The sequence below is a fragment of the Mustela nivalis genome (genome assembly GCF_964662115.1).
Source record: "Mustela nivalis genome assembly, chromosome: 18".
Taxonomy (NCBI): Eukaryota; Metazoa; Chordata; class Mammalia; order Carnivora; family Mustelidae; genus Mustela; species Mustela nivalis.
The window spans coordinates 60279171-60302844 of NC_139037.1; the positions used below are offsets into that span (position 1 = coordinate 60279171).

General features: G+C 49.4%; 1 protein-coding gene across 6 annotated transcripts in view; it reads right to left on the reverse strand.

Annotated features, from left to right (window-relative positions):
* The window catches only part of LOC309853128 (uncharacterized protein), a 52623-nt gene that overhangs the window by 24056 nt on the left and 4893 nt on the right, over positions 1–23674 (reverse strand). For 4 of the 6 annotated variants that reach the window (XR_014305517.1, XR_014305518.1, XR_014305519.1 and 1 more), the window contains exons 1-3: positions 15628–15716; positions 14037–14174; positions 381–522 (exon numbers count right to left, since the gene is read on the reverse strand). Coding sequence is in view for 1 of the 6 variants with exons in the window: in XM_082710941.1 (XP_082567067.1) it covers positions 23292–23419 (128 nt within the window). In the remaining 5 variants the exon portion in view is untranslated. Of the gene's footprint in view, positions 1–380; positions 523–14036; positions 14175–15627; positions 15717–23291; positions 23420–23674 lie in introns of those variants that run through there. The other 2 variants (XR_014305520.1, XM_082710941.1) reach the window with 2 other exon arrangements.

The window sequence follows — 23674 nt, forward strand, 5'->3', positions numbered from 1 at the left end:
AAAAAGGGGAAATAATAGGACAACAGCAATTAGGGTAAAAAGACTTAACAATTGTCTTGCTCATCATCACCAGCACCACACCAGTTACACGTCTGGCCCCCAGGCCAGCATAGCAGGTGTGAGGACAGGTCCAGGCAGAAAAAGTGTTACTTGTCACATTTTTTGAAAAATGATAAACAGAAGGGATGCCTGGGTGACTAGGCTGGTTGAGCGGCCAACTCTTGATCTCAGCTCGGGTCTTGATCTCACGGTGGTGAGTTTGAGTTCCACACTGGGCTCTGCACTGGGTGTGGAGCCTGCTTTAAACTAAACTAAACTAAAATAAACTAAACCAAACTAAAATAACACCTCTGTCAAAAGTACCTGAATTCACAACTTACATGTAAGTCAAGTTCTACTTGTTCTAAGACAGCATGAAAACCAAGGTGTCGTTATCAAGACAGGAAGCAAGATAAATTGTGTATTCCATGTGCCGTGAGATGACTCCAACTGCATCCAAGTCAGCCATGGCCCTCCACACATCTGCAAAAGAGGGTATATTATCCCCATTAGCACAGAGGAAACCAAGGCTCAGAGAGGTTAAAAAAAAAAAAAAGAGTCCAAGATCATAGCATCATTTAGCAGCATAGCCAGAATGTATAGGAATTACCTCAAAATAGGCCACACTAGTGGAAGAATACCTTAGTGTGGAGTTATGAAAACCTAGGTAGAACGCTGCCTCAGAAAGGCAGATAATCGATAAAGGAAAAATAAAGAGGCGCCTAGGTGGCTCTGTTGGTTAAGCATCTGCATTGGGCTCAGGTCATAATCCTGGGATCTTGCCCTATGTCAGACTTCCTGCTCAGCAGGGAGTCTGCTTCTCCCTCTGCCTCTGCTCCCCATTCATTCTCATAAACAAACAAATCAATAAAATCTTACCCCAGAAAAAGAAAAAATAAAGATTATAAGCTTACAATAAAGATATGAATGATGAGTCAAAGCTTTCAGTGACACACCCACACCTGCCTACAGTTCTCTGGCTAAAACATGGGTGGAATTGATGGGGTTAGAAGAACAGGAGGCACATAGGCCCGGACAGCACAGCCCCAGCAGATGCAGAATCCTGGTGTAGGTTTAGCTAGCTTTCATTGTCCTTTAAAATGTCAAAGCTAAAGAAACCTGGTAGGGTTATTGAAGACTGATCCTGGAGGATGCCTGGTTGGCTCAGTCTGTTAGGCAGCAGCCTAACATGACTCAGGTCATGATCACAGGGTCCTGGGATCAGGTCCGGCATCAGACTCCTTACCCAACCAGAAGCCTGCCTCTCCCTCTGCCTGTTGCTCCCCCTGCTTGTGCTCTCTCACTGACAAATAAATAATCTTTAAAAAGAAAGAAGAAAGAAAAAAAGAAAAGAAAAATTAAATCTGATCTACAGTATAGAACAACACAAAGGATGGTACTTTCTTGGGCTGATTTCTGATTGTTTGATTTTAAGTAGGCTCCACAGCCAGCACGGACACTAATGCAGGGTTTGATCTCAGGACCCTAAGACCATGAACTGAGCCAAAGGCAGACAATCGATTAAGCCACCCAGGCACCCTACCTTCTTGGGTTCTTTTTTTTTTTTTTAAGGATTTTATTTATTTATTTGAGAGAGAGAAATCACAAGGAGACGGAGAGGCAGGCAGAGAGAGAGAGAGGGAAGCAGGCTCCCCGCTGAGCAGAGAGCCCGATGCGGGACTCGATCCCAGGACCCTGAGATTATGACCTGAGCCGAAAGCAGCGGCTTAACCCACTGAGCCACCCAGGCACCCCACTTTCTTGGGTTCTAATGGGACTTTTCCTAGGTTCTAATCCTAGATGTACTGGCTGCCAGGGGCAATGAAGTCCAGCACCACAAGAAAAGCATCCCAAGGCAGCAGTCCTCTGCAGAAGATTTGCTGGTGGCTGCCATCATCAAAGAGTCAGTGGGTGAAGTTGTTGAAGCACAGTGGGAACAATGATAGCCACTGCCTTTTGGGTGTCACTGAATCATCCTACTCATCTTCAGGAAGCCTGGCCCTTCTCCAGTCAACGCAGCAAAAGCAAACTTGTCAGAAGAACAGGGGATGGGGTCATCTCCCTCCCTCTCAGAAACTGAAGCAACCAGCCAAACAGTGCAGCACTGGAGTAAAAAATAAAAATATGAAGGAATGGGGGGGCACCTGGGTAGCTCAGTCTGTTAAGCATCTGCCTTTGGGTCAGGTCCTGATCTCAGAGACCTGGGATCTGAGACCCACATCAGGCTCCCTGCTCAGTGAGGAGTCTCCCTTTCTTTATCCATTTGCCCCTGCTCCTAGCTCATTCTCTCTCTCTCTCAAATAAATAAAATCTTTAAAATAAGAAATTTAAAAATGAAGGAATGAATCAAAATGCAGAATTCAGAAACAGAACTACAGATATAAAAACTACATATAAAAACCTGAAATATGACCCGGTGAGTGAGGAAGGATTATTAAATCATGATACTGTATGAATTGATTGCCAATTTTTTCTTAGAACATAGAGCACACTGCACTACACGAAAACAAAAACACAAAATTAGGATTGAATACAAAAACAAAATTATCAGTGTTATTCCATCAAGTGTTTCTCTAACCTACTGATCAAAACCTCAGTTCATCCTCCAAAAGAATCTGGGCACCACCTCAGCACACACGAACACATTTTCAGGCCACAGTTCACACTGCTCCAGTCCCCACTCTAAGTCCTGAGCCATGGGCTCCTCCAGGCAAAGCCACCACCAACTATGTCAGGGCCCCTGCCCTAGAAATCCCCAAACCCAACGACTTCACAACAGGGAGACTCAGGGAGATTCATATGGGCAGAAATGTGGGACTTTGACTTTTTTTTTTTTTAAATTAAAAGAAAAATACAGCAAGAAACATTTCTAGCACAAAGTGAAGAGCTAATCTCTCACAATGTCGAGAGTATTAGAATTATCAATACACCATCAATAGTTTGATAGGTCAAACAGGCCAAAAGCTGGAAACACAAGAGAAAATGCTCACAGCAAACAGACCTGAAAGCCAGGGCCTGGACCGGCTGACATGGCTCTGCCGCTTACCACAGCGAGAAAGTGTAACTTTGCTGGGCCTCAACTTCCCTCCTGGCCAGCAGGAAAGTGGCAACACCACAAAACTCATGTGTGGTCGGGGATTACGTGAAAGGAGAATGCTCAGTGAGAGCCCCGCCACACCGCCCGTCCAGCCACAGTCTGTGCCCAGTGAATGGGAATTTCCTCTACTGCAGCCACACGAAGAGCTGAAGGATCTGCACAGGATGCCTGTTCATTTACCACTCACAAAACCACGTTCTGCCATAAACAGAGAGGGCAAGAGACCCCAAGAGATGGGAATATCCCTCACCCTTGCCTGGACCAGGCTTTCAAGACAAGTTGGAAAGCCCACCGCAGCTCTCTCACTGACTCTGAATGAGCCTTTGGAAGACAACACCATCCCAAACAACAGTTTAATTTACTTCTCTTTAAAAAGCAGTGAGACAAGGTCTTGGCCACATCTTCATAAATTAACAGCTTAGGAGGCTAAACCCCAATGATTTAGTTATGTCCCCAGCAGGCAAACCTCCACTGGTGGGCAGCTTCAGGGAGAAAGGGTGCCTCCCCATCCATGAGGACACCCTCTGACATTCATCTGCCTGAAGATGCTTCCTACCCATGGGCATTTACTCCCTGGAACCCTCCCCATCTAAGTTGCCCTCTGGATGCTGCATGAGGCAACTTCCTCACACCCCCATCACCTCTGGTGACACCGCAGCTACCCCCGAGCCTTCAAGCAGGGTGCACTTGTCTTTGCTGCCAAGCGTCCCATTAGCCCAGCTCCATCACTGATTTCTGTACCCATAATTAATTAACTTATGCATGTATGTATTTATTTATTTTTACAGATTCATTTATTTTAGGGAGAGAGAGACAGAGACAGAGATACAGAGAGAGCACACACACACACAAATACAGGGAGATAGAACCTCCAGCAGATTCTACACTGAGAGCAGAGCACACCTCAGGGCTCAATCCCACCACCCTGAGATCATGACCTTAGCTGAAACCAAGAGTTGGATGCTTCAAAGACTGAGCCACCAGGCACCCCTCTGTACCCTTAATCTTAAGAAAAGACAGACGTCGCTTCTTTCTGTCAGCCACGGCCTCATAAGCCATCTGTCACACAGCCAAAGCTTCCAGAGGGTAGGACCAGGTCTGCAACACCAGTGATGCCAGAGTATCACCATAAAACTACAATCTAGTGAGTACCAGGCTCTTCTCTAAGCTCCTAATATGGCCTTCTATTTTGTACCCCTCACAGACCTACATGCTAGGTATTATCCCCAGTGCACAGAGGGGGACACTGAGGTCCATGGCTTACCCAAGCGATCTACTTTTATGTGGCAGCAGCAGGGGCCTGAACCCAAGTCTGTGACTCCAAGGCCCCTCCGTCAACTCTGTTACTCATGCAGCCCTACACAGTCATCAAATACCTCCCTAAACCCTCATCCCTCCTGTGAAAAAGCATGGTCTTCTGCCATTTCCCAGATGGGAAGAAAGCCGGCGTGAGCCAGATATAGTGACCTGCCCATGATGGTACAGGCGATGTCCCCCCTGTTCTCCCTCCAACACCCATGTCATTCTGCACGAGGCCCCATGGGGTCCTTCATGCTTCCAGTGGAAAACTCTGGCGAGACCACCAGGCTCCTGGCAGGCCTTCATCTTGACCCTGGAGGACAGCACCAGTTAGGAGAAACCGGCTAGTTAAGCCTCTGAAATGGGGTCCTACCACCCAGGAAAACCCCCTTATCTCCAGGGCATCGCCCGTGTGAATTAGCTGGCTTTGTAGAGGGCTCCACAAGCACCAGCCTTGCTGAGTCACTTTCTCTAAGGTGGTGGCTGAGACTAAAAGGACCCAGGAAAGAAAGGCATAGGCTGTTGTGGAACTCCAGTGCCTTGGCATCAACAATTAATGTGAGCAGCTGCCTCTGCTCACCAGATCTGCATTTTATGTGGGGCACACTGTTCAAAGTTTACACCCCCCATCTCTGTAACCTTCACGACAACCCCTGGAGCTCCCTGCACCATCATTACCACCTCAAAGACAAGGAGACAAGGCATGAGGGGTGTGTAGAATGATGCAGCTCTGTGCTGGGGCCAACCTGGGGAGGACTCCCACAGGCTTGCTCTTCCCACTGCTGCAGAAGCAGCTGAAAACAACGAGTTTTTCAGTTTGCATTATGTAGAGTGGAAAAGTCAATCATAAAGGTCATTCAATTTTTATATGGGTTATTCCTCAGGATAAAAACAGTTCCAAAAAATAATTTCCGAGAAGTTCAACATATTCCTCCTTCCAGGTGCCTGGAATGTAATGGAATGTTGTTAAAATAACTTCTGGCCCATCAGCATGCCAGACAGAAACTGGAAGTAAGCTGTTGCAGGTCCCCAAAGGCTCCGTCACAACCCTAAGGAGAAGACATAGAACTTTCACTGTCCCAAAGTAATTATGTTTAAAAAAAAAAAAAAGGCACAGGTGGAACATTTTAAATTACAGACTTTCAATGCAGAGGCAGTGGGGGTAGGGGGGGTGTCCCCCCACTACCCCCAAATGTTTCAGCTATATATAGTGACTTACCAAATAACTCATCACAAGTACCTACAAGGCGACTGACAGGCAACTGACCGATGAGGAAGGTATTCTGACTGCTTAACAAAACCAACACAACTTAGAATCTTCATTATTAAGAAGAGAAAACCATTTATTAAACACTCACCAGGCACGAAACCCGCTAGGCACTGTCACACGATCTACTCATCACAAGGCTGCCAAACTCAGTGCAGAAACTGACGCTGAGTAAGTCACCTAAGATCATGCAGCACCAGAAACTGGATTCCAACCAGGTCTGACATCAAAGCCCACCCAAGCTTGCTGCAATGCTTCGGAACCTAAGCTTTGTGATGATCAATAAACTACATGCTTAACAATGTTTACACATCTCTGTTAGAATTCAGGGAAAGGTTTTTAAAAATGACATACACAAAGGGAAAAAATAATACAGGTTCTGGAGGCAGGCTGCCCAGGGTTCAAATCTTGACTCCTCCACTTGCAAGCTGTGTGACCTTGGACTCCTTTAGCTCCCCTGTGCCCATATTTCCATGCATTAAAATGGTCACCATAACAGACCCTATCTCCTAAGGCAAATAAAGCATTTTGGTGTTGTTGTTCTTGTTTTAAGATTTTATTATTTATTTGACAGAGAGAGAGAGAGACAGGGTGAGAGGGAACACACACAGGGGGAGTGTGAAAGGGAGAAGCAGGCTTCCCACTGAGCAGGAAGCCTGGGGAGGATTAGATCCCAGCACCATGGGGGCATAACCTCAGCTGAACAACTGAGAAACCCAGGTGCCCACAAATAAAACACTGAGAATCATTCCTGGCATGAGTTAAACCTCAGAAGGTGTGGGCTGGTATTACTTCTTGCTGGGCACTAGATAGGGTCAGCAGCCTCAGGTCCACTGTTTTAGCAACTCATTTGCATAAACAAAGCCCAGGCTCAGCCACTTTGTGCTTACCCTATGGTTTCTTCCTGTCACTAACATCTCTCCTCACTCCTGCTCTGTGGCACTAAGCTCTGGGCCTCAACTTCCCATCTGTCAAATGAGGTGAGGAGCCCAGCTGATCTATCTGAGGTCCTTCCGGCTGGGCAACCTAGGATTCTTGGTAACTCAGGGCCCAGAAATTTCAGAACCATCCTAACACAAACATTACCAGATGACACCCACTCATTTTCCTCAGATCTTCTCTTCCGTATTATGTATAAATGCTTATTTTCATGGCAAATCTTCTCCAAGATCCCAGAGCTCCATGAGCACCTAGAATAGGCTGGGCAGGCATCCCCAGTGCTGAGGCTGGGGACATGATGGTCAGAAGCTCTGACCTCCAGGGGAGACGGATTCCAAATCAAGCTGCTCTGATAAGCAGGTCCTCCCTGTTAGAGAGGATTTCAACAGAGCACAGTTAAGAGGAAGTGCAGGCAAGAAACTCAGAACTTGGCCCACCGGACAGAGGGCAGTAGGACAGTGGGCCGGAGGGGTGACAGAGGGATTGAGAGGAACGGCACGATCAACAGAGGCCAGCCAAGGCAGCACTGATGCTCAATGTGAGAGGGTGGGCTGGGGACACACTGTGAAAATGGCTTCACAGGCAGGAAGCAAGCCCAGCTCAGCACAAAGCAAAGTCCTGAGCAGGAACATTCTGGGACCAGGTTGGACACTAAGGTAAGCTGAAAATGGCTGTGGGACCCAGTACAGTCTGAATCTCACCCATGCCTCTCACAGGCTGGGTGACCCTGGACCAGTTATGCTACGTCCTTTAATGTTTCCTAAAGGGTATATTCACTCCATAACCCTGAGCCATGTTCTCATTTCGGTGAGTGTGGGAGGCCGCAATAAGGCTTGAGACGAGAACCAAACCAGACCCTGATTTGTGCCTCCTTTAAAGTCCAAATAACCTAACAAAAGGTTTAGGACGGAAAAAGTTCAGTAGCACTGGGAAAGAGTCTGTGCTATGTGTTGTACACTCACCTACGTGACTTCCCACACGCTTACTAAACAAATGAGAACAATTCGGTTGGGCTAAAAAGTTTGTTGCTGGTCCTTGCTGCCTTAGTACAGCCCATAAATTACTTTCAGGTTTGCTGTATTTGTACTGGCATCAGCCATTTGGCGTCATGAGGAACCGTAGTTGCTTAACTAAACACAGACGTAATGTCACTATATATATGGCCTTAATGCTTTGAATAAACTTAGCACTGTTGGACATCCTCCTCAGTGCTCCTCCTGCCCCCCATCTCTTTGCTTCTCGAGTTCTTTTCTTCATCCTCTTATCCTCATGTTCCTGGTTGATTTGTTGTGCCGGTCACGACAGGTGAGGATCTGATAGTGCCCACAATCTACAGAGATCCAATATATACAACTAGGACAGCCTGGAGGGGGGTGGGCAACCCGGGCTGGACAGGGAGTTAGGAAGGAGTCAGGAAGGGCGCCTGGGTGGCTCAGTGGGTTAAGCCGCTGCCTTCGGCTCAGGTCATGATCTCAGGGTACTGGGATCGAGTCCCACATCGGGCTCTCTGCTCAGCAGGGAGCCTGCTTCTGCCTCTCTCTCTCTCTGCCTGCCTCTCTGCCTACTTGTGATCTCTTTCTGTCAAATAAATAAAATAAAATAAAAAATCTTAAAAAAAAAAGGAGTCAGGAAGAAGTCATTCCCACACTTGAGGCATGGGTTGGTACTGACCAGAGACTCTGGGCAAGAGACAGTGTCCTAGGACTGCTGTAAGACTAGCTGGGTCCAGGCAAAGCACCTAACAGTGTGTAGATGTAACCCGTCTGTAAAAGGGGTGCGGGGGGGGGGGGTGGTTGCAGCTGGTTGAGCATCTTACTCTTTGTTTTGGCACAGGTCCATTCACCTGGCCCATTCACCTATGCCTGCATGTGTTCTGTGGTGTGCTCTTTATCTCTTTCTCTCTCTCAAATAAATAAATCTAAAAAAAAAAAAAAAAAAAAAAAAAAAAGGAAGTTAGGAAGGATCAGGAGACCTGCTGTTAAGGTCCCAAAGACTCCACCCTCCTCAACTAGCCTCCGGAAATAAAGTAAGTGGATGCCCAGGAGCCTCCTGGACACAAACTTTCCAAAGCAAAGCTTTCAATTTCATACTGGAGAAAAGGCTGCTGTGCAAATTCAAGACAAAAAAGCCAGCCAGGGTGGGGTGGGTTTGGACGGGGTTGGCCCTGTAGGGCTCTGGCCACTAAATGCCCACTGCCCAAGCCAGGAGCCTGGAGTCTGTGCAGCCAGTGCTTCCTGAGGCTTCCACATCTTGGCCTCGCCCTGAAGTTTCCTCCTGGAAGCTCCTTACCCAGGGAGGCCACCTGTGAGCACCCCCTCACACACACCCCAGCTTCTGCCCCTCCATCCAGCTGGAGTGAAGGATCCCCAAGCCTGCTCTCTCTGGTCTCTCCTGCACAGAGAGGAGTATGTTCCCCAGAAAGGAGGGTCCCTGAGGATACCTGAGTCCCTGGCCCGAAGACAGCTGGCTTGAGAATGTGGGGTTTTGGTGCTCTAGGCACAGCAGTTCCTCGAGGAAACAGGGTAGGGAGCTCCAAGGTGGAGGGGAGTCCCGGGAGTCTGGGATCGCAGATGCCAGTGGCCCCCAAGTGGAAGGGTTTCAGTGACCCCAGAGGTGAGAGGGGCCAGGGGTCAGGCCTGGAGGTGGACAAGGACCTGTGGGCTAGGGGGTCGGAGATGGAAGTGATCCCAGGGTGGTCGCAGGCCCAAAATAGAGGTGTGGGGGTGGGGGTGGGGGGAAGGGGTCCATGGGCCAGAAAGGAATGGTATCCTGGGGCTCCTGGGTAAAAGGCAGTTGAGGTGGAGGGGGCCCAGTGGGGCCCAGGCTGCGCGGGCAGAACCAGCTCCTCTCGGGCTGGGGAGCCCGGCAATTCTGAGGGACAAAATTTTCCATCAAGTTCTGGAAAAGAAGCCTGTCAGCACAGGCGTCTCTCCGGGGGTCAGACAAGCCCAGTGGTGCTGGGCTCCTTGATGTCAGTAGGGCCCCACGGGTTCCCTGGATACAGAGAAGTGGAGCGAGGGCTGTGGGGCAAGAGCTGTGGGGCAAGGGCTATGGGGCATAGGAGCACCAGGCCAGCAGCAACCTGTCTGCCAGGCCCCCCTCCCGCTCCCTTGGACGAAGCAGCAGGTGGCAGCGGGCAGGAGGAACACAGCCTTCCTCTCTCCCTAGCGCCCCTACCCCTCCCCAGCCCCTCAGTACCTGAGTCAGCGGGGCACCGATGCACTCCCCCATGCCCTGCCCCGCCAGCCCAGAACCCCTGCCTCCCCGGGAGGAGCTACTTGCGCAGTGAGTTCGCTGGGCCCCCAGAAGGCGGTGGGCAGGGCAGGCAGGAGCGGGCGCGCTGCGGCGGGTGGGGGGCGGCAAACAGCGGTGCAGGCCTCTGCAGGCCCGCGCGCCCTCGCCCAGCCTCCTGTCTGTCCTGTCCGGTGAGGGGCCTGGCTGCGCCCCCTGCCAGTTCCAGCTGCTCTTCTGCTGACTCCAGGACCCCAGCACCCCCGCCCAGTCCCGGCCTCCCTGCCACTGCTTGAGCTCCAGGCTAGGCCCGCTGCCGCTCCTGGGCGGCCGAGCTGCGGCCCCGGTGCGGTGTGGCTGGCCCTTTTCTCTCCCCAGGGCACAGTGGAGCCGCGAGGGAAGGCCTGAGGGGATCTTCCGTCTGCTCAGTGCCAGTGGACACTCTCCAGGGGCCTCTCTACCTGGTGGGCTCCACCCATGGCCATCTTGGAACCCCCAGAATCCCCTTCAGAGACCAGGTGAAGCCCTCCTTGGGGAATCCAGGCTCCTGGGACCAAGGCGAGTTGATCTTGTGTACTGCTGTGTTTGTTCCCTGGCCTGGCATGGATTGACAGTCTGTGCAGCCAGTGCTTCCTGAGGCTTCCACATCTTGGCCTCGCCCTGAAGTTTCCTCCTGGAAGCTCCTTACCCAGGGAGGCCACCTGTGAGCACCCCCTCACACACACCCCAGCTTCTGCCCCTCCATCCAGCTGGAGTGAAGGATCCCCAAGCCTGCTCTCTCTGGTCTCTCCTGCACAGAGAGGAGTATGTTCCCCAGAAAGGAGGGTCCCTGAGGATACCTGAGTCCCTGGCCCGAAGACAGCTGGCTTGAGAATGTGGGGTTTTGGTGCTCTAGGCACAGCAGTTCCTCGAGGAAACAGGGTAGGGAGCTCCAAGGTGGAGGGGAGTCCCGGGAGTCTGGGATCGCAGATGCCAGTGGCCCCCAAGTGGAAGGGTTTCAGTGACCCCAGAGGTGAGAGGGGCCAGGGGTCAGGCCTGGAGGTGGACAAGGACCTGTGGGCTAGGGGGTCGGAGATGGAAGTGATCCCAGGGTGGTCGCAGGCCCAAAATAGAGGTGTGGGGGTGGGGGTGGGGGGAAGGGGTCCATGGGCCAGAAAGGAATGGTATCCTGGGGCTCCTGGGTAAAAGGCAGTTGAGGTGGAGGGGGCCCAGTGGGGCCCAGGCTGCGCGGGCAGAACCAGCTCCTCTCGGGCTGGGGAGCCCGGCAATTCTGAGGGACAAAATTTTCCATCAAGTTCTGGAAAAGAAGCCTGTCAGCACAGGCGTCTCTCCGGGGGTCAGACAAGCCCAGTGGTGCTGGGCTCCTTGATGTCAGTAGGGCCCCACGGGTTCCCTGGATACAGAGAAGTGGAGCGAGGGCTGTGGGGCAAGAGCTGTGGGGCAAGGGCTATGGGGCATAGGAGCACCAGGCCAGCAGCAACCTGTCTGCCAGGCCCCCCTCCCGCTCCCTTGGACGAAGCAGCAGGTGGCAGTGGGCAGGAGGAACACAGCCTTCCTCTCTCCCTAGCGCCCCTACCCCTCCCCAGCCCCTCAGTACCTGAGTCAGCGGGGCACCGATGCACTCCCCCATGCCCTGCCCCGCCAGCCCAGAACCCCTGCCTCCCCGGGAGGAGCTACTTGCGCAGTGAGTTCGCTGGGCCCCCAGAAGGCGGTGGGCAGGGCAGGCAGGAGCGGGCGCGCTGCGGCGGGTGGGGGGCGGCAAACAGCGGTGCAGGCCTCTGCAGGCCCGCGCGCCCTCGCCCAGCCTCCTGTCTGTCCTGTCCGGTGAGGGGCCTGGCTGCGCCCCCTGCCAGTTCCAGCTGCTCTTCTGCTGACTCCAGGACCCCAGCACCCCCGCCCAGTCCCGGCCTCCCTGCCACTGCTTGAGCTCCAGGCTAGGCCCGCTGCCGCTCCTGGGCGGCCGAGCTGCGGCCCCGGTGCGGTGTGGCTGGCCCTTTTCTCTCCCCAGGGCACAGTGGAGCCGCGAGGGAAGGCCTGAGGGGATCTTCCGTCTGCTCAGTGCCAGTGGACACTCTCCAGGGGCCTCTCTACCTGGTGGGCTCCACCCATGGCCATCTTGGAACCCCCAGAATCCCCTTCAGAGACCAGGTGAAGCCCTCCTTGGGGAATCCAGGCTCCTGGGACCAAGGCGAGTTGATCTTGTGTACTGCTGTGTTTGTTCCCTGGCCTGGCATGGATTGACAGTCTGTGCAGCCAGTGCTTCCTGAGGCTTCCACATCTTGGCCTCGCCCTGAAGTTTCCTCCTGGAAGCTCCTTACCCAGGGAGGCCACCTGTGAGCACCCCCTCACACACACCCCAGCTTCTGCCCCTCCATCCAGCTGGAGTGAAGGATCCCCAAGCCTGCTCTCTCTGGTCTCTCCTGCACAGAGAGGAGTATGTTCCCCAGAAAGGAGGGTCCCTGAGGATACCTGAGTCCCTGGCCCGAAGACAGCTGGCTTGAGAATGTGGGGTTTTGGTGCTCTAGGCACAGCAGTTCCTCGAGGAAACAGGGTAGGGAGCTCCAAGGTGGAGGGGAGTCCCGGGAGTCTGGGATCGCAGATGCCAGTGGCCCCCAAGTGGAAGGGTTTCAGTGACCCCAGAGGTGAGAGGGGCCAGGGGTCAGGCCTGGAGGTGGACAAGGACCTGTGGGCTAGGGGGTCGGAGATGGAAGTGATCCCAGGGTGGTCGCAGGCCCAAAATAGAGGTGTGGGGGTGGGGGTGGGGGGAAGGGGTCCATGGGCCAGAAAGGAATGGTATCCTGGGGCTCCTGGGTAAAAGGCAGTTGAGGTGGAGGGGGCCCAGTGGGGCCCAGGCTGCGCGGGCAGAACCAGCTCCTCTCGGGCTGGGGAGCCCGGCAATTCTGAGGGACAAAATTTTCCATCAAGTTCTGGAAAAGAAGCCTGTCAGCACAGGCGTCTCTCCGGGGGTCAGACAAGCCCAGTGGTGCTGGGCTCCTTGATGTCAGTAGGGCCCCACGGGTTCCCTGGATACAGAGAAGTGGAGCGAGGGCTGTGGGGCAAGAGCTGTGGGGCAAGGGCTATGGGGCATAGGAGCACCAGGCCAGCAGCAACCTGTCTGCCAGGCCCCCCTCCCGCTCCCTTGGACGAAGCAGCAGGTGGCAGTGGGCAGGAGGAACACAGCCTTCCTCTCTCCCTAGCGCCCCTACCCCTCCCCAGCCCCTCAGTACCTGAGTCAGCGGGGCACCGATGCACTCCCCCATGCCCTGCCCCGCCAGCCCAGAACCCCTGCCTCCCCGGGAGGAGCTACTTGCGCAGTGAGTTCGCTGGGCCCCCAGAAGGCGGTGGGCAGGGCAGGCAGGAGCGGGCGCGCTGCGGCGGGTGGGGGGCGGCAAACAGCGGTGCAGGCCTCTGCAGGCCCGCGCGCCCTCGCCCAGCCTCCTGTCTGTCCTGTCCGGTGAGGGGCCTGGCTGCGCCCCCTGCCAGTTCCAGCTGCTCTTCTGCTGACTCCAGGACCCCAGCACCCCCGCCCAGTCCCGGCCTCCCTGCCACTGCTTGAGCTCCAGGCTAGGCCCGCTGCCGCTCCTGGGCGGCCGAGCTGCGGCCCCGGTGCGGTGTGGCTGGCCCTTTTCTCTCCCCAGGGCACAGTGGAGCCGCGAGGGAAGGCCTGAGGGGATCTTCCGTCTGCTCAGTGCCAGTGGACACTCTCCAGGGGCCTCTCTACCTGGTGGGCTCCACCCATGGCCATCTTGGAACCCCCAGAATCCCCTTCAGAGACCAGGTGAAGCCCTCCTTGGGGAATCCAGGCTCCTGGGACCAAGGCGAGTTGATCTTGTGTACTGCTGTGTTTGTTCCCTGGCCTGGCATGGATTGACAGTTGCTGAATTGATCTATTCTGGGGTCATCAAGGGCAGAGCAAAGAGTTCAGGGCTGGGATCCCCAGGCCTGGGGTCCACACAGGCTTGGAGCCCTCTTGGCTGTCCCTGACAGAATGACCAAAGAGGAACCCTCAGAAACATGGATCTGCCTTGAACTGGCAGAGCATTCAGGGACAGGAAGGGGAATGTCTCCTTCGCAGAGTATCTGGAAGCCTGCAGTGGAAGATGGATTTGTCTGAGCCATGGTCATTAGTGTTGGGCCAAGGAACCCCTGGCTTGCTTCTCCTACCTGCATCCTAGGTCTAAAAGGGTGTCTGGGTGGCTCCCTCAGTGCAGCATCTGTCCAGGGTCCTGGGATCCAGCCCTGCATCTGGCTCCCTGCTCAGTGCAGATCCTGCTTCTCTTTCATCCTCTCCCTCTACTTGTGCTGTCAAATACAATGAAAAAAAAAAAAAGTTAAGAGGGGGAACAAAATGGCGCAGAAGTAGGAGGAGGCGTCTTTTCAACTTGTGCCCCAAAATGAGCTGATTACCTACCAATCACCCATGAACTCCAATCACCCATGAAATCAGCCTTAGATCAGAATTATACACGTCTGGATCTCTACAGGGGGAGAAGAAGCCAGTGGGCAGGTAAAGCGGGGTGGGAACTGTGAACTGATATCAGAAGATAAACAAAAGGGGGAGGGAGCTACCAGAGGCAACCAGTTGGAAAGTAATACCCCAATACGAGCGAGAGTGCCCTGCGTCTGGGGACCAGCATTAACTCGGAGACTGGTTGAAAGCACTCCAAAAGAGCAAAGGATCTCAGGGGAAATTGTAGGACTTTGGGCGGCTAGGGACAGGGGCTTAAGTCCCCGGTCCCAGGAAGCCTCCCGTGGCACTGAGGCAGAGAGTGCAGCAGAGAAACCAGCTCTTGGTCCCTAAGCTGCCAGGGCACTGAGAATGCATGGGGTCCATTTCCTGTGAGGGGATGGGAGCCACACCAGGCGGCAGAATGCAAGAGTCCTGCTATAGAGCCTGAGATACTCCCCTGAGAGAGGTATAAAGGCCCAGCCAGTGCCCTTTGATACAGGCCCTTGTTTCAGAGCCTGCACCAAACTCTCGCCCCAGAGAGGTGCGCGAAGGCCCAGCCTGGTGCTCTCAGACCTGTGCCCCATTCTCAGAGCCTGAGACCCGCGCGCGAACCTCTGCCTTCCCTGAAATTGGTGCGGGCAAGGTGGGCGCTCTTAGACCCAGAAAGACCAGGCACTCCCAGCCCGGGCCAGCGGGAAAATCTCAGTGTGCGATTGCTGCTTGGAACCTCTCTAGCGGTCTGGAGGTGCCCAAAGCTGCTGCTGCTGTGCTTTTGGGTACAAGCAAAAGATCCTCCATCCCCAGGGACAGCAACTTGGAACCTGCTCTGCCAGTGGCCAAGGGGGAACTTATTTGGGCTCTGCAGCCAGACTGAGGCTTCTCTCTGAGAGGGAGATCAGGGTGCGGTTTGTTTTCCTCTAAAACTACAAAAACCATCAAAAGCGGTCAAAGTGAGAAAAAAAGTGAACAAACCAAAAACCGCCAGAGAACAAAAGCCTGAAAAAAAAAAGTTTCCTCAGAGCCCACCCCCTTGAGGGGGGCGGGATGACTTAAGTCAGGGAACATCATTGACTGAAAACCCACATGGCAGGCCCCTTCCCCAGAAAACAAACCAAGAAAGAAAAAAAAAAAGAGAGAGAGAGAGAGAAAAAGTACTACAAGAGAACTACCACTACTTCATAGGAAAACTTTTATCTTTCATTCATTCCCACTATTCTGGTTCTTTTTCTAAATATATATAGGAAATTTTTTAACCCCAGCAGGATGGTGGAAGGGGTACATAGCTGAGTGCCTCCCGGGTCTGACCCTGTGTGACGCCACCCGGTGCCTGCAGCTGCCCTCTGGAAGGTGTTGCTTTAGCGGCAGAGCCGGAGGGCACCAAGCGTGTGTCTGTCTCCAAAGTCCTGGGCACCACATCACAATGCCTTCCTGAGAAGCAGAATCAAGGACAGTTGCTGATCTTCATTCCTTCCCACCAAAGGTATCTCATACACCATCTTTGGAAGTTGGAGCCAGGGGGCGCCTGGGTGGCTCAGTGGGTTAAGCCACTGCCTTCGGCTCAGGTCATGATCTCGGGGTCCTGGGATCGAGTCCCGCATCGGGCTCTCTGCTCGGAAGGGAGCCTGCTTCCTCCTCTCTCTCTGTCTGCCTCTCTGCCTACTTGTGATCTCTGTCAAATAAATAAATAAAATCTTTTAAAAAATTTATCTTTATTATAACTACTTCCTTTCGTTTGATTGAGCTGCCCTTTTCTGATGGGTTTAAATGAGTCGTTTCTTTTATTCAAAAAAATGTTTGAAATTGAAGACATTTGACACTAAAGTTTCCTTAGAGTAAAACATCTGATGTCTTCTGTAAGTTTTGGTATGAAATAGTCTCCTTTCCATTGCTTTCAAGATTTTCTTCAGTCGTCTTATGATTTCTTCTTTGACTGAAGACTGTATTTCTTAACTTGTATGTAGTTTCAATTTTTTGTTACCAGGTTATCTAATTCTGATTATACTGGATTGTGATCAAAGAACTGTTCTTTAAATCTTTAATTTGGAAGGCTTGTAAAGGTTTCCTTTGTTGCCTAGTATGCAATTAATCTTTACAAATATGTCTTTCCTTAGGTGTAAGAAAGAAATGTTTTCTGAGGGAAATAAGGATGTCTATTTTCTTTTTTTTTTTTAAAGATTTTATTTATTTGACAGACAGAGATCACAAGTAGGCAGAGGCAGGCAGAGAGTGAGAGAGAGGAGGAAGCAGGCTCCCCGCGGAGCAGAGAGCCTGATGTGGGGCTCGATCCTAGGACCCTGGGATCATGACCTGAGCCGAAGGCAGAGGCTTTAACCCACTGAGCCACCCAGGCACCCCAGGATGTCTATTTTCTGAGTGTCCTTGTTTTTCCCTCCTTCTAGTAGATACTCCCATTTGAAAAGCTAAAATTTTACCTTGTTATTGCATTTTTAGAGTCTTTAGGTATTATGTTGTTAGATGTATACCTGCTTATACCTTTTACATCTTCTTTCCAAACTCTGCCTTTAAAAATGTCCCTCTTCATCTTAGTACCTATAGCTTTAGACCCAACTTGTCTGCGATGAATTTTGCCATTCCGGCTTTCTCTTTTGCATGGTATCTCCTCACCTGATACATTCTCAATCCCTTTTGCATTTTAAGTATGTTTCTTGAACAGCGTGGATCTGTAACCCCCTGATAGGTGCTTTAATAGAAAAAGTCAGTCTGTACACATTTAAATTAATGATAAACAGTCATGATTTTATTCCTCCCAACTTATTTTGTTTTTATTTTCCCCATTTTTGATGTTTTTAATCAAGTTCATTCTTTTTCTACTTGATAAATTTTAGAAGTTCTTTGCATTTGAGATATAATTCAGAGGCCATACCACTCACCATCTAATGTGGACAATTTAATGGCTTTCACTATATTTAACTATACTATACTGAACTACCTACACATTTTCATCATCCTCAAAAGAAAACTTTAGCCATCACCACCAGTCTTAGGCAACCGCTAATCTACTTTCGGTCTCTGTAGATTTAGCTATTCTGGAAATTCCATATAAATCAAATTATGCAATATGTGGTCTTCTGTGACTGACTTCTCTCAATCAGCAGAATGTTTTCAAGGCTCCTCTGTGTCGTGGCACATATCAAAATTCTATTCCTTTTCAAGGCTGAATAATATTCCACTGGCTGGATGGATCACATTTTAGTTATCTCTTCATCAGTTGATGAACATCTGGGTTGTTCTCACCTTTTCGCTATTACGAATAAACCCTAAACCTTCATGCACAAGTTTTTGTGTGGGCATAGTTTTTTTCTTGGCTCTATACACAGGAGTGATATTGGTGTGTCATATGGCAACTCTGTGTTCTGCATTTTGAGGAGCTACTAAACCATTTCTAATGTGGCTGCGCCATTTTCCAAGCCCACCAGCAATTTACAGGTTCCAGCTCTTCACATCCTTCCAACACCTGCTTTTGGGTTTTTTGATAGTAGCCATTCACGTGGGTGGGAGGTGGTATCTCACCATGGTTTTGATTTGCATTTCCCGAATGATTAGTGATGTTGAGCATATTTTCACGTGCTTATTGTCCCATATATTTTATATATACCTTATATGTATCTTTAAATATATATATTTCATATTATATTTATATTTAAATACATATTTAAGAATGTAAATATATTTACATAAATATGTTTATATAAATATATGATCATGTAAAATATATTTATATATACATTTATATATTAATGTATACATTTGAATATTGGAGAAATGTATATTCAAGTTCTTGCTTATTTTTTTTTAAAGATTTTATTTATTTATTTGAGAGAGAGAAATCACAAGTAGATGGAGAGGCAGGCAGAGAGAGAAAGAGAGAGGGAAGCAGGCTCCCTGCTGAGCAGAGAGCCCGATGTGGGACTCGATCCCAGAACCCTGAGACCATGACCTGAGCCGAAGGCAGCGGCTTAACCCACTGAGCCACCCAGGCGCCCCTTTGCTCATTTTTTTAAAAAGATTTTATTTATTTATTTGAGAGAGATTTATTGAGAGAGATCACAAGCAGGCAGAGAGGCAGGCAGAGAGAGAGGAAGAAGCAGGCTCCCTGCTGAGCAGCGAGCCTGATATGGGGATCCATCCCAGGACTCCGAGTTCATGACCTGAGCCGAAGGCAGCAGCTTAACCCTCTGAGCCACCCAGGTGCCCCTCTTTGCTCATTTCTTAACTTGGTTGTCTTTTTATTTGAGTTGTAAGAATTCTTCACACAGTCTGAATGCATGTTCCTTATATATGACCTGCAAATATTTTCTCCCATTTAGTGGCTTGTCTTTTGACTTTGTCAATGGGGTCCTTGGAAGCACAAAACTGGGATATTTTGGTTGAGTCCCATTTATTTGTTTATTATTTTTTTTAAGTTGCTTGACTTTGGTGTTTGGCTGAGGAGCCACTAACATTTACCTTTGTGTTTTCTTCTGAAAACTTTATCATTTTACTTTATTTTTATTTTTTAAAAGATTTTATTTATTTATTTTATTTATTTGAGAAAGAGACAATGAGAGAGAGCATGAGCGAGAAGAAGGTCAGAGGGAGAAGCAGACTCCCTGTGGAGCTTGGAGCCTGATGCAGGACTCGATCCGGGAACTCTGGGATCATGACCTGAGCAGAAGGCAGCCGTCCAACCAACTGAGCTACCCAGGCATCCCGAACTTTATCATTTTAATGCTTACATTTATGTCTTTGTTGCATTTTGGGTTATTTTCTCTGTATGGTGTGAGGCAGGACTCCTGTTTCATTATTTGCATGTGGCTGCTTGGGAGTAAAATACTGTTCTTACCCCCATTGAATTGTTTGGCACCCTTGTCAAACATTAGTTGACTGTAATTTATTTTCCTTTTTTTTTTTCCCATTGAGGCATTTCACGTGCCATGTATATTATATTTCTAGGAAAAAGGAATCCCAGGATTTTATGAAGAATAATTTTTCCATGCAGTGAAACCAAACTTAGGGGATGGAAATATTCTGCCACTTTTCTAGATCTTTCAGTTATACAAGTCTAGGGCTGGTCATGCCACACTTGTTTAACTTGCCCTTGAGGTTCACAGCAGTTTTCCCAGCTCTGTGGTCATCAATAATTTCAAATTTGCCAATGTACTCATGCTTCGTCATCACAGTGAGGAAACGGGATGAGGACTTTGGTGCATGGCCTCCTAAGAACCTGGCCTTCGCCTCCCCTTTCAGCAGTGTTAATGTTCTTGAGGGCATCTGTGAGATATTTGTTCACACTGTTACTGCGGCACAGAAAGATGGCAGAAAAAGCTTTTTTCCCTTTTATTAATATTTGGTCTTGTTCTCCTTCCCTTTCTCATAACCGAATGCGTATTTCCCCTCCGTCATTTGAAAACTGCATACTGTTCTCCAGCTGTTTTCCCCAGACGACACCTTGTGTATCAAGAATCCTTATTTCACGGTTATTATACACAATCTTAAAGATTTATGACTGTCCTCTTATTTTACACATGCATACACACGAAGCACTAAATACGGACTTTATCTGAATGGCTAAATGTTGGCCAAGACAGAAGCCAGTTGTAGTGGGAACTTCTAGGATAAAGATATAGTCTGAAGTTTTTGTTCTTTAAAAAAAGCCTTCATGGGATGCCTGGGTGGCTCAGTGGGCTAAAGCCTCTTGCCTTCAGCCCAGGTCATGATCCTAGGGTCCTGGGATCGAGTCCCACGTCGGGCTCTCTGCTCAGCGGGGAGCCTGCTTCCTCCTCTCTCTCTCTGCCTGCCTCTCTGCCTACTTGTGATATCTCTGTCAAATTAATAGGTAAAATCTTTAAAAAAAAAAAAAAAGCCTTCATGGGGCGCCTGTGTGGCTCAGTGGGCTAAAGCCTCTTGCCTTCAGCCCAGGTCATAATCCCAGGGTCCTGGGATCAAGCCCCGCATCGGATTTTCTGTTCAGTGGGGAGCATGCTTTCTCCTCTCTCTGCCTGCCTCTCTGCCTACTTGTGATCTCTGTCTTTCAAATAAATAAAATCTTAAAAAAAAAAAGGCCTTCATATTTTATTAAAAATTTTAGGTGTCCAAATTCAAATGGTTAACAATATAGTACAATAATAATAATAATAATATCATCTAATAATAATATAATAATAATTTCTCCTGCATAGTCACTGCTGCACACTAGTAAAATGAGATGTTTCTTTTCTCTTCTTTTTTAAAGATTTTATTTATTTTATTTATTTGACAGACAAAGATCACAAGTAGGCAGAGAGGCAGGCAGAGAGAGAAGGAGGGAAGTGGGCTCCCCGCTGAGCAAAGAGCCCAACGTGGGGCTCCATCCCAGCCAAAGGCAGAAGCTTAACCCACCCAGGCGCCCCAAGATGTTTATTTTCATTTGGGATTATGGAGGGGCAAGGTGTTTTTGGCTCTCCTGCTGAAGGAGGGACTCAGTCAGTATTGTCTCCACCTTTTTCCCTAATAGTAGCTCTGGAAGATGAAGATGTCCCTCCATCTCCCAGACATGAGGGTTTGACCAGGACATGGGATGGTATAAACTCATTGACATAGTCTCATGAACTAAGCCCTGGTTTATTGGTCACAGTCGTTCTCCAAGTATTTTCAGGAGTAAACTTCAGGTGTTGCCCTTACTCTAATTTTTCTTTCTGAGACTTCTGACTGCAATCCCTACTTCCTGCAGTCACTCGAGGAGAAACGAGGCATGTGGCAGCGCAACAGTGTGTTTTTCTTTCAAGATGACAGAATCACTCTTGATTTCTGGACGCATCTCGGATTTTCATATACAAACATGGATTTTGGTGTCTACCCTGAGGAGATGATACGTACGGTGTGAGGCACACTTGTATTCTCATGACACGTCACCTGGGTTACCCAGAACTTTCTGGGCCCGGCAGAAAGGCAGAAACCCGGGTGAATTCCTCATTGTTCCAGCAGGCTGTCAGCCCTCAAAGGCCTTCTGGATGTGTTTGTGCATTGCAGTGTCTGCTGTGTAAGATACAGAAAGAGCACAGTAGTTCAGTTAGGAAAACATTTTCCAGGAGGAACCAGGATTCAGTTTGGGTGACTCTTGACCATTTTTCATCTTCTGATGACTGAAAGTGGTAGTTAGTCTACAGTCATGCTTTTAACATGCATTTCGAATGTAATGTTAGTTTCCATCAACATAAAACTATAAGAACTGTCTTCCTAAAGGGCATTCGTGTAAGGCCCGTTATTTTCCAGCTTGATTAATGGAAACAAAATTTTTCTGGAATGCTTTCTTCCTACTCTGTATTAGGACTGGATTGAAAGTGATTTATTGTGGATAAGGTTATACCTGGTCGTGGAATTTTGTTTCTGTTCCTGGGTTTTTAAAGGTGGCAGAGTTGACTTTCTGATTTTAATTCATCTTCACTAGATGAAGAATTCACAAATAGGACTTTTTCTTGAAATAACCATAGCCTGGGGGCGCTTGGGTGGCTCAGTTCATGATCTCAGGGTCCTGGGATCGAGTCCCACATTGGGCTCCCTGCTCAGTGGGGAGCCTGCTTCACTCTTTGCCTCCCCCTCTGCTTATGCTTTCTCTAATAAGTAAATAAATAAATAACCTAAAAAAAAGAAGTTGTATTTGACTGGAGCTTCATGTGGAGTGACAGATCAACAGAAAGACAAAGGGATATGAGACAGGAAACAATGAAGGAAAACACAGAGGCGCACAGTATAGACAGATGTTCCTCGGCTTATGACGGCCTCGGCTTCTAATAAACCCACTGTTCAGCTGGAAATCTCTTTAGTTGAAAATGCATGGAAAACACCTAAGTGACTGAACATCAGAGCTTAGCCCCACCTAACTTAAATGTGTTGAGAACACTTACCGTATTGCACAATTGGGCAAAATCCCCTAACACAAAGCCTATTTCACAATAAAATGTCTGGTATCTCATGTAACTTACTGAACAGTGCACTGAAAGCCAGAACAGGACGGTTCAAGTGTGTTGGTTGCTGACCCTCGTGATCACATGGTTTGCCTGGGGGCTGTGCTCGCTGCCCCTGCCCAGCATTACAAAAAAGGACCCTACTGTAGATCGCCAGCCTGGGAAAAGATCCAAACTAAATGCATATCACTTCTGCACTATTATAAAAAGTCAAATAACCATAAACTGAACCAAGGTGAAGTCAGGGATCTTCTGTACCAGGTGTGTTAGGGAAGGTCAAGCGCTCCTGTCTGGCCAGGAACCATAGTGGTATGGGGTAAAGTTCCACAGTAGAAAGTTCTACAGCGGAGAACCACTAGGACTCAAGCACCAAGGGTCACAGGTTGCGCAGGAAGACTGGATGCTCCTCTGTGGGCGATGAGAAGCCACGAGCGACCCAGGAAGGCTGCAGAGCTCTGGGCAGGTGGGACAGCTGAGGGCTGCAATGAAGAGGGACAGGTGGAGCTGGGAGACCAGGTGGGGAGAGCCCGCTACCCTCGAACAAAAGGCGACAAAGGTCTGGACTGGGATGATGGAGATGGTGGAAGGTAATGGGATATTCATGAAACAGAACTGGAAAGCCATGGAAATGAAATAAGAGAGGGAGGGAAATCCGAACATGACTTTAATTGCCATCAGTATAAAACGTGTTGAATTAAAATGAATTGGTATTTCTAGACTGATGATGACATCACAATAATGGAAGAAAACCAATTTTGATTTTGAACCTGGTTAAGGAGAAAGTATAGACAAGAGAAAAGCAGAGGCTCTGGAGTCACACAAATGTCACCGTTGAGATTCGTCCCCACTCTTCATTCCCTTCCCTGTAAACCCAGGCAAGCGACACCTGCCTCACAGCACTGGTAACAAATAGGGAAGAGCACACGTTCCCAGGTCAGACAGGACAGCCAGGGATCAGCGGCACATGAGGAGGTGACAGGTGGTCACTAAACTGAGCTCAGGTGCATACACAGCATTTTACGTCACCTTGAGATGGCTCCTCCTATGACCTCTCGAAGAAGGCGGCAGTGGTGAGGAATGAACTCCAGGAGCTTATTAGCATACATGATCTTCAGGCCGTCCGGATAAGACTCAACGATCTGCTCTACAATCACCTAGCAGAAGGAAGAGCGTTTTTTTTTATTCATTTATTTGTTTGTTTGTTTGTGTTTTTGTTTTTAAAGCACCTAAAAGAGAAGTATGAACTATACACTACAGAGAAAAGAATCGAGTAAACCTTAAAAATGCACTTCGTTCTTCCTCCTCCCCACTCAGTATGCTTTCTAAACAGGAGGTAAGTAACAACGGCATGAAAATCTAGGTCCCGGGATTTGGGAATACTGCTCCAACCCTGGGGGACACAGAGGCTG